The following is a 10431-nucleotide window of genomic DNA, read 5'->3' as shown; positions in this document are numbered from 1 at the left end:
GCACGTGCATGTGCGACAGTGTGCGTGTGCCTGAACTGAGCGCGTACGTACGCATGAGTAACTTCCACTGCATCTGTCATCTCATCTTTGAGCATCATAGTATGTCGCACTGAGGTCTCTCACAGTCACACACGACCGCGAACACACACTCGTACACACGTACCAAGCTCCACACGCGCACAAGGGCCGCAGCATCATTCTGTGTCTTGTCCGGGGGGGGGGGGTATCAGCTCACTGCTGGCAGGATGGGTGTCATCGATCGCACGACATAGCGCATCAACAAACAATCGTTTGTGTGTGTGTGTGTGTGTGTGTGTGTGTGTGTGTGTGTGTGTGTGTGTGTGTGTGTGTGTGTGTGTGTGTGTGTGGGTGGGTGTGGGTGGGTGGGTGTGGGTGGGGGTGTGGGTGTGGGTGTGGGTGTATGTCTGTATGTCTGTGTTTCTGTGTTAGGGTGTGTGTATGGGTGTTCATGCCTCCGTGTGGCTGTGTACATGGTGTCGCTATCATCATATCGCCAACCACACCCTCAATCTTCTCACCAACCAACCAACGCCCCGCCCCCCGCCTTCGCTCCCCACATTGTGCAGGCATTCGTTTACGCAGATGTCGACGGGCCACGTGGTGAACCTCGTTTCCAACGACGTAGAGCGCTTCATCCTCTTTTCTGTCATGGGGCCATACTTCTACCTCGGACCCATCCAGGTGCACCACACACACGCAACCACGTGCACATGAACACATATCCACGTACACGAACACATGTACACGCACGCGGGCAAGCAGCGTATCTTTACTTGCATGCGCACGTGTACGGACACAGGGGGTTTTTCCATCATGCTCACCCACACATGTACATACGCCCATGCACGCCGCGTGTCAGACGATGATTGCGAGCTATTTCGTGTGGCAGCAGCTTGGCGCCATCACGCTGACGGGTGTCGGTCTCTACATCCTCCTCCTTCCCCTCAACTACTTTCTCGGCAAGGTACACCGTCAATGCACACACGCACACACGCACACACATGCTCACATTTACAGACACCACACACGTACTTCGCACACACACACGTACTTCGCACACACACGTACTTTGCACACATACACAGCGTTTGCCCTATTGTACCCATGCCCACGTCTTGCGCTTGTTCCGCACACCCCCCTCCACCCTTCACGTCTCACACCTCATCCCGCGTGCTCGCGTGTTCCATCGTTGAACTCAAAGGTGTTTGCGTCCCTCCGTCACAGCGCCGCTGTTCTCACAGATGAACGTGTCAAAGTCATCAACGAGGTGAGGCTTCCGTGCGGTGTTGCGTGTGGTGTGGTGTGGTGTGGTGTGTAATTTCGTGTGAGTGTGTGTGTGTGTGTGTGTGTAGCTTGTGTGCATTCACTGCATCCTCACTTCGCATCACACCACTGCGCGTTGCCCATCGCCGCAGGTGCTGACGGGCATGCGCGTACTGAAGATGTACGGATGGGAGGAACCGTTCCGTCGCATCGTCCAGAACATCAGAGACAAGGTGCAGTGTGTGTCTGTGTGTCTGTGTGTGTGTCTGTGTGTGTGTCTGTGTGTGTGTGTCGAAGACGGGTTATACTTCAACTAACATTGCTTGCCCACGCCATCGCATCCTCATCACCATAACCACCACCGTCACCATGCCCGTGAACAGGAGCTGCGTGCCATCAAGCGCACGAACATCATCCGCGGGTCCAACATGGCGTTTTTCGGCGTGTCGGCCGTGCTCACCTCGTTCCTCTCCTTTGTCACCTACCAGACCGTCAAGGGCGGGCTCACCGCAGAGAAGGTGATGTGCATGTGCGCTGTGTGTGTGTGTGTGTGTGTGTGATGCGTGCACTTGTGCATGTACCTTCAACGAAAATCTCTTCGTGTGACGGTGCTTCTTCACAACAGCGCTTCGCTGCTTCATCAAACCTCACCCCATCCACCCATCCCACCCCCCCCCCCCCACAACCACCACCACATGTGACACCGCCACCACCACAACCACCTTCTCCTCCTCTCACGTCTGTTGCTGGTACAGGTGTTCAGCACGATTGCGATGTTCCAGGCCATCCGCCTGAACATCTCCTTCTTCTTCCCCAACTCCATCCAGCTGATTTCGGAGCTTGGCGTGAGCTTTGAGCGCTTTGAGCGGTTTCTGCGTCTCCGCGAGCACGTTGCTCTCACGGACACGGCGCACATCCAAGAAAACCTCCGATCGTACACCGCCCCGGACCACACCATCACCCAGTGCGTTTGTGGTTGTGGTTGTGTGTATGTGCATGTGTTGTGTTTGTGTTGTGTTGTGTTTGTGTTGTTGTGTCTGAGTGCACAGGGATGTGCATCATGGCCGATGGTGCCTGGCAGTTCCACCTTCGTCTCCATTCGCATACACTCACCCACCTCGTCGCCTGCTTGTTCGGTTTGTGTAACGCGCAGGGATGAGGAGACCCAACTGCGGGAAATTGCTGCCAAGCATCGTGCCTTTGTGCACGTCAACAACCTCTCTGCAAAGTGGGTGTCGCATCATGCTGAGTCCAACCAAGACTGCACACACACACACACACACACACACACCTCTTGACGCCGACTGCCTCTACACATTGGCTCACACACTGTCCTCTCGTCACATCACCAATCACACATTCACACACACGCACTGCGCGACTTCCAACTGCCCCGCGTCTCTCTCCTTCCTGTTCCCACAACAACAACAACAACAACAACAACAACAACAACAGGTGGACGGAGACCATGACGCTTCGCGATGTTTCACTGACGGCCACGCCTGGGAAACTGATTTCAGTCGTTGGTCCAGTGGGCAGCGGCAAGTCGTCACTGCTCATGTCCATTCTCGGCGAGCTCGACCCTTTCCAGGGCGCTGTGAGTTGACACTGTGTTGTTGTTGTTGTTGTTGTTGTTGTTGTTGTTGTTGTTGTTGTTGTTGTTGTTGTTGTTGTTGTTGTTGTTGTTGTTGTTGTTGTTGTTGTTGTTGTTGTTGTTGTTGTTGTTGTTGTTGTGTGCGTGTGTGTGCGTGTGTGTGCGTGTGTGCGTGTGTGTGTGTGTGTGTGTGTGCGCGCGTGTGTGTGTGTTTGTGTATCTACGTGATGTGACGCAACTGAGCCAAGACGAGAAATGCGTATGAGAAGAGGAGGGCGAGGGTTGCTGCCGTGACACTGCTTCCTCCCTTGCTCACAATCATCTTTCCTCTCTCTCTCTCTCTCCACCCCTCTCCCCGTCGTGTCGATGACAGGTGCACGCGTGTGGCAGCACGGGGTTTGCGTCGCAGGAGCCGTGGATCCTCAACGCCACCATCCGCGACAACATCATCTTTGGTCGCGAGTACGACCAGGTCTGCACACTCCTGATGGTGGTGATACTGATGCTGGCGTTCTCGTGTTCTGTCGTTGTTCGTGTTGCGTTGCTGCCATGGAATTGCGCCTTGCCTATGCATTGCGCGTCAGTGCACATGTCATAGGAACGGCTTGCATTCACACACGTACACACACCTTTCTCCCATGCATTCACACACGTTCACACGTGCACACACATTTACCACCGCCAAATAGGAGCGTTTTTCGCGTGTCGTGAACACGTGTCAGCTGACCACGGACCTTCGGATGATGCCCGATGGCGCTTCGACGGACATTGGCGAGCGCGGTGTCACGCTCTCGGGTGGACAAAAGGCCCGCATCTCCCTCGCGCGCGCCGTCTACGCAGACGCAGACATCTACCTTCTCGACGACCCGCTCTCGGCCGTGGACGCAAAGGTTGGTGTGTGTGTGTTGTGTGTGTATGTATGTGTGTTGTGTGTGTGTATGTGTGTGTGCATCTCTATGTACATTCCTGTGTACCTCTCTGCCTGTGTTTCTGCTTTGTCATTTGCCTTCCTTGTCACTCTGGACCACTCTGGTTTCAACTCACGAATCCTCGCCACCTTCTCGCCACCACGGCATCGTTGCCAACATGGCACCAGGTTGGGCGGCAGCTGTTTGAGGGCTGCATCCGTGGCGCGCTGCGGAACAAAGTCGTCATCCTGGTCACGCACCAGTTGCAGTTCCTGCGGCAGGCCGACGAGCTCATTGTGCTTGGAGAGGGCGGAGATGTGTTGGCGCGCGGCACGTACGACGACCTGATGGCAGAGGACATTGGCCTCGCAAACGTCCTCAAGCAGATTGACCACGACACAGAGGTGCGGCATGTATCGAGGATGTGTGTGTGTGTGCGCGCGTGGATGTGTTCGTGGGTGTGTTTTGGGTGAGGGATGTTTGCTGTTTAGAACGTTGGGCTTGCGGAGGGGACTGTTATGGCATGTGCAAACGACTCGCATGTATTTGTTTCCCCTCCCACGCTCACACACACACACACTCACTCACACACACACACTCACACACACGCAAACTGTCTCATACACACACGCCAACTCATGCACAGGAGGCACACCACCAGCACCACGGACACGAGGAAGAGGGCGGCTATGATGATGGCAGCAGCAACAGTCTTGTGGAGAAGGAGCACAGGCAGGAGGGTGTTGTTGGCTTTAGCACATACATGTCGTATGCTCGTGCAGCCGTGCCCGCCCTGTTCATTGCCGCGCTGTGGCTGCTGCTGTGCGCGGGTGCACAGGCGCTGCAGCTGAGTGCAGACTGGTTCCTGTCGTATTGGGTTGAGCTTGATGAAGCGGAGCGCAACAAGGACCGCAATCTCATTATTTACGGCATCCTCGTCGCGTTGTTTGTCATCACCTGCTTTGGTCGCGCCATCACCTTCATGATGGGCGCTGCTCGCGTACGTCTGCAATGTCCGGTGTCTGTGTGTGTGTGTGGGGGGGGGGCGTGTTTGTTTGTGTGTGTGTGTGTGTGTGTGTGTGTGTACTTGTGTGTACTTGTGTGTGTGTGTGTGTGTGCGTGTGTACGTGTGTGTGTGTGTGTTTGTGCGTGTGTGTGTGTTTGTGCGTGTGGATGTGTAGGGTGATATGATTGGGTTGATCGGTGCTGTTGCCGTTACACGTGTGTATTGCTTGCTTTTATACAACACGTAAACTCACGTTCACGCGTACACATACGCGCGCATCTGCAGGCGTCTGCGGTGCTGAACGACACTGCGTTCAAAGCAGTGGTTGCCACGAGCATCCGCTTCTTCGACACCAACCCCGTCGGTCGTATTCTCAACCGCTTTTCAAAGGTGATGTACTGCACTCGGAATACGTGTGCCCGTGCTCTTGGCATGGCATGGATGGGGCTCGTGCTTTTCGTGGCGCTGTGCTCCCGCAGCGTGATTAAGTTGTGAGCGGTCTTTCTTGCACACATATACACACACACACACTCTCTCTCTGTCTGTCTCTCTCTCTCTCTCTGTCACACACACACACCCCCTCTCACACCGTTACATCCGTTCGCAAACACACACGCGTGCGCACACACACTCACACATACACACACACACACAATATGCACACGCGACCACAGGACATGGGCTTCCTCGACGACCTGCTGCCGTGGACGTTCTGCGATTTCCTGCAGAACGTGTTTTTCGTGATGGGCATTGTGCTGCTGGTGTGCTCCATCAACCCGTTTCTCTTCATCACGGTGCTGCCGCTGGCAATTGGATTCAATCTCCTGCAGCGCTACTTTCTCAAGACGGCGCGTGAGATGAAGCGCATTGAGGCCATCAACCGCTCGCCCGTGTACTCCCACTTCTCCACCTCCCTCGCCGGCCTGCCCACCCTGCGCAGCCAGGACGCCATGCAGCCCTTCACGCGCACGTTTGAGCGCTACCAGAACGACCACGGCCGGGCGTTTATGGCGTTTGTGATGGTGTCGCGCTGGCTTGGTGTTCGGCTGGATGCCATGACATTCATCTTCACGTCTGCCACGCTGTTTGGCTGCCTTGCACTTCGCGACCGCCTTGGCGCGGGTGAAGTTGGTCTGGCCATCACATACGTGCTGCAGCTCACGGGCTGCTTCCAGTGGGTCGTGCGCCAGGTGAGACCCACATTGGCGAGTGCATGTGGCGGGGAAGAGCGAGTTGCATGTGGTTGTTGTTCAAGAAATTGGGATGGTGCACGTCCTTGATGGTGTTGGGGTGGTCTTTGCGTGCAATATGTTGTGACGATGTTCATGTGTCAATAGTCCTGTGGTGCACGTCCTTAATTGTGTTGTGGTGGTCATGTTATACAATACGGTGTGATTGAAGACGCGTGCGATTTCATCGTTGTTCTACCTCAACGCCGCCGCATGTGACCCAAACACACGCGCACGCACACACGCACGTGTTCACCGACACTCTTTGCCCTCCCCCACGAATATGCTCCCTCACACACAATGCGCAAATGCACAAATTCGCCACCCCACCTCCACCCCCTCCCCCCTCCCCCATGTCATGACAGGGTGCCGAGGTTGAGAACCAGATGACGTCTGTCGAGCGGATTGTGGAGTACAGCAAGTTGCAGACGGAGGAAGAGTTTGTTGGATCGCCCACGGAAGAGAGCGTTGACAGCAACCTCATTGCAAAGTGCAGCCCGACATCGTGGCCGGCGGATGGCAAGCTTGAGTTTGTTGACCTGTCGCTCCGCTACGCGCCAGACACGCCACTGCGGCTCGATGGCGTGAGCTGCGTCGTGCCACCGGGTGCGAAGGTTGGCATTGTTGGTCGCACGGGCGCGGGCAAGTCGAGTCTCCTCGCTGCCTTGTTCCGCCTCGCACCAACAACGGGCGACATTCTGATTGACGACGTGCCGAGCAGCCAGCTGCCCCTGCACGTGCTACGCCGCAAGATTGGCGTGATTCCGCAGGACCCGGTCCTCTTTTCCGGCTCTGTCCGGTACAACCTGGACCCCTTTTCCGAGCACGACGACGCTGCGCTGTGGAATGCGCTGCGGCTGGTACAGCTTGATCGCGCCGTCACGGCGCTACCTGGTGGGCTGGAGGAGGAGATGAGTGAGGCCGGCGGTAACTTCAGCGTCGGGCAGCGGCAGCTCGTGTGCATGGCGCGCGCCATCCTGCAGTCAAGGTGGGTTGTGGTGGTGTTGCTCTGTTTGTGCGTGTGAACTGTCTACGCTTCTCCGAACTCCCTGTTGCCCGCCCTCTCTTGCTCACGATGAATGCCACTCTTCCCTGTCCTTTGCACTGAATAGTCGGGTGCTTGTGATGGACGAGGCAACAGCAAACGTGGACACGGAGACAGATCGCCTCATTCAGGAGACGATCCGCACGCAATTCCGCGACTGCACAGTGCTCACCATTGCCCATCGTCTGCACACCATCATGGACTGCGACCTCATCATGGTCATGGATGCCGGCAGGTACGCTTCACACATTTGTTTTTTTGGTCTTATTTGTTTGTTTGTTTGTTTGTGCTTGTGATTGTAATCACGTGCGTTTGCATTTCTGTCTGTTTCTGTCTCTGGCTGTGTCTGCCTCTGTCTCTGGCTGTGTCTGCCTCTGCCACACTGCCACACTGCCACACTGCCACACCAACCACCTCACCAACCATCTCATCATCCCCAATCCCCTCCTTCGCCCCTTTTCGTCTTGACGCCAATAGGCTGGTTGAGTATGCGCCCCCAGAGGAGCTGGTGCACAATGAAGACTCACTGTTCTGCGCGCTGGCCAAGCAGGCGCGCCTGCGCAGCGAGACAGTGGTGAACGCGGCCTCACGTCGAACGTCATCCGTCAAGTTCACCGCTTACAAGAAGATGAAGGCTGCTGCTGCCGCTGCCGAGCTGGAGGCTATGGGCGGTGATGGTGTTGGTGTAGTGGAGGAGGAGCCTGGTGATACCACTGGCGATTGCTGTGACGAGGAGGACAACAGCAATAGCGAGAGCACCTGCTGAGACAAGCTTAGGAGGCTGGTGTGCGTCGTGCATAGTGTAGACTTACGTGAATATTGTATTGTATTGTTTGCTCTGTTTGCTCTGTTTGATCGTGAATAGTTACACAGTGCGTTGTTCCGTTTGCGTGGTGTATGAGTTCGCTTGTTTTTGAAACCACTTGACGAAGGTTGCATGATGGCGTGGTGGCCTCACGTCAAGTAAAGACACAGCCTACCTTTGGTCTTTTGGTGTGGTGTTGCTGAGCATACCCAACAACAACAACAACAACAACAACAACTTAAACAACAACAACTTACATTGTTAAACAACAACAACAACAACAACAACAACAACAACAACAACAACAACAACTAACTTAAACAACAACAACAAACAACAGCAAATTGGCTGCAACACGCAGCGTGCAGCGTGTGTGCTGAAATTCTGGCATATCACCCTATGATCGCCAAGACTTGCAGTGTCCGCTGCTTGCTTGCTGGCTTTTGTTGTTGCGCACTTTCTGTCGTCATCCTCCAGCCATCATAACAAGCAAAGCACCCAGTTCAAGGCAGCCTCACCTCACCTCACCTCACCTCACCTCACCTCACCACCGGCCCACCATCAAGTTGTGCGTGTATCGCAGCGATGAGCAGCAACAACGTGAGCGATATCACCCGGTTCGTGGCGCCACACCTGGCCAAGGCCACATACAAGGGCGTCGAGACCGTGGAAGCCATTGCCAAGGAGGTCGGCCTTCCCGTCGAGAAGCTCGTCAAGGCACGTTTTGGCGTGTGAGCATGCCTTTGGATGGAGTGGCGCGATTTGTGTGATGCATTGGCTGATTGCATTGTATCACAGGGCTCACACACTGGTGGTGTTTCGGTGTGCTTGCCGGTGTGCTTGCCGGTGTACTTGTGGTGTGCTTGTGGTATGTTGTACACGTGCGGATCACAGCTCAACGCCAACGAGAACGTGTACGGCGCACCACAGCAAGTTCTTGATGCCATCACAAAGGTGCAGCAGTGTTACCTCGTGTGTGCGTGTGTGTGTGTGTGTTTGCTTGCTTGCTTGCGTGTGTGTGTTGTATATGTGTGCTTGTGTCCGTGTGTGTGTTTGCTTACGTTGTGGGTTTTGTTCAGGTGTGCTGTTTTGTGCACACATGTGTGTTATCTGTGGTTGTGTTTGTTTGTGTGAGTTTGCGTTGTCTGTGTGTCTGTTTGCATTTTGTGTGCTCAGGGGTGGATACTGTGCTCATGCGTTGCAGGTGCAGCACCATGTGTACCCGGACCCTTCACAAGTCAAGCTGCGTAAGGCAGTCGCCGGCTTGATGGGTGAGTCGACGGCCACACTTGCGTTTGCGCAATTAGTGACGTTCGTTGGTCATCTCACTTCGCGCACGTTTCATCTTTTCGCCCTTTGCAATCCCCTGACACCCAGCCACCCTTGACCAAAACAACCAATCATACGCAGGCGTGACTCCGGAAAACGTGTGCTGCGGTGCGGGCTCTGATGATCTCCTTGACATTATCATTCGCATGGTCAATCCCAAGGCCATTGTCACCAGCACGCCCACTTTTGGCATGTACAGGTACGGTGTGTGTGTGTGCGCGCGTGTGTGTGCTGGTGTGTGTATCTGTGTGTATCTGTGTGTCTGTATTTTTTTTTTTGCGTGCGTGCGTGCGTGCGTGCGTGTGCGTGTGTGTGTGTGCGTAAGTGTCATTCTTATGCACCCTTCATCGTCCCCTGCACCGCTCACCGTCCCATCACCGCTCACGTCGTGGCCTGTGATTGCACTGTGCAGCTTCCTTGGCAGCGTTGCGAATGTGGACGTGATCAACGTTCCCCGCAATGATGACTTTACTGTCGATGTCGATGCTGTTCGTCAGGCCATTCGCGACAACGGCGTACGTCCTCTGAACACATGCACACAACCGCACGCTCGCGTTCCCGTGAAGTGTTTGTTTTTGTATCTGCGTGTGCATTCGTGTGTGCATGTGTGCGAGTTTGTTGTTGCGTGCTTGAGCTCACTCAACAACAACACGTTGGCTGTCACCTCGCTTCTAGGCCAAGATTGCGTTCTTGGCGTCACCAAACAACCCCACAGGGACGCTGCTCCCAAATGCAGACGTTGAGACGCTCGCTCAGGTCCGTGTGCGTTGTATACGTTGTGTGTAAGATGGTGTGTCTGTCTGCCTGTGTTTGTGTGTCTGTGTCTGTGTGTGTGTGTCTGTGTCTGTCTGTCTGTCTGTCTGTCTGTCTGTCTGTGTCTGTGTCTGTGTGTCTGTGTCTGTGTCTGTGTCTGTGTGTGTGTGATGTTGTGAATGCGGTGTGCGCATAGCTGGAGTTGCTTGTTCTTCAAACTTATGCTCTGCACGTTGCGCGTCATGTCTTCGCGGGCACTTGTCAGGAGGACTGCCTGATCATCGTGGATGAGGCGTATGCTGACTTTTGTGATGAGACAGCCATGTCTCTCTTTGGCAAACACGACAACCTCATCATCTGCAGGACAATGAGCAAATGGTTCGATTCGCTTGACTGTGTGTGTGTGCATGCGTGCGTGCATGCATGCGTGCGTGTGTGTGCATGCGTGCGTATGTGTGTGTGTGCGTATGCGTGTGTG

The 10431-nt window shown here is 54.8% G+C and overlaps 2 protein-coding genes across 2 annotated transcripts in view; both read left to right on the top strand.

Moving 5' to 3' along the window:
* Positions 1 to 8108, top strand: part of PTSG_12159 (uncharacterized protein) — a 10090-nt gene extending 1982 nt beyond the window's left edge. The window contains exons 3-19 of the mRNA XM_004994380.1: positions 588 to 702; positions 881 to 985; positions 1223 to 1288; positions 1437 to 1517; positions 1668 to 1802; positions 2040 to 2248; positions 2438 to 2512; positions 2740 to 2881; positions 3252 to 3350; positions 3568 to 3768; positions 3975 to 4190; positions 4433 to 4786; positions 5078 to 5182; positions 5467 to 5982; positions 6387 to 7009; positions 7134 to 7301; positions 7544 to 8108. Of these exons, the coding sequence (XP_004994437.1) occupies positions 588 to 702; positions 881 to 985; positions 1223 to 1288; positions 1437 to 1517; positions 1668 to 1802; positions 2040 to 2248; positions 2438 to 2512; positions 2740 to 2881; positions 3252 to 3350; positions 3568 to 3768; positions 3975 to 4190; positions 4433 to 4786; positions 5078 to 5182; positions 5467 to 5982; positions 6387 to 7009; positions 7134 to 7301; positions 7544 to 7832 (3499 nt within the window). The 3' untranslated portion in view covers positions 7833 to 8108. The remainder of the gene's footprint in view (positions 1 to 587; positions 703 to 880; positions 986 to 1222; positions 1289 to 1436; positions 1518 to 1667; positions 1803 to 2039; positions 2249 to 2437; positions 2513 to 2739; positions 2882 to 3251; positions 3351 to 3567; positions 3769 to 3974; positions 4191 to 4432; positions 4787 to 5077; positions 5183 to 5466; positions 5983 to 6386; positions 7010 to 7133; positions 7302 to 7543) is intronic.
* Positions 8109 to 8325: 217 nt separating this feature from the next.
* The window catches only part of PTSG_04348 (uncharacterized protein), a 3861-nt gene continuing 1755 nt past the window's right edge, over positions 8326 to 10431 (top strand). Inside the window, exons 1-7 of the mRNA XM_004994379.1 lie at positions 8326 to 8588; positions 8766 to 8825; positions 9076 to 9142; positions 9282 to 9399; positions 9613 to 9715; positions 9876 to 9956; positions 10219 to 10331. Of these exons, the coding sequence (XP_004994436.1) occupies positions 8457 to 8588; positions 8766 to 8825; positions 9076 to 9142; positions 9282 to 9399; positions 9613 to 9715; positions 9876 to 9956; positions 10219 to 10331 (674 nt within the window). The 5' untranslated portion in view covers positions 8326 to 8456. The remainder of the gene's footprint in view (positions 8589 to 8765; positions 8826 to 9075; positions 9143 to 9281; positions 9400 to 9612; positions 9716 to 9875; positions 9957 to 10218; positions 10332 to 10431) is intronic.

The sequence above is a fragment of the Salpingoeca rosetta genome, assembly GCF_000188695.1.
Source record: "Salpingoeca rosetta unplaced genomic scaffold supercont1.10, whole genome shotgun sequence".
In the NCBI taxonomy this organism is placed as follows: domain Eukaryota; class Choanoflagellata; order Craspedida; family Salpingoecidae; genus Salpingoeca; species Salpingoeca rosetta.
This window is presented reverse-complemented; position numbering and strand designations above follow the sequence as displayed.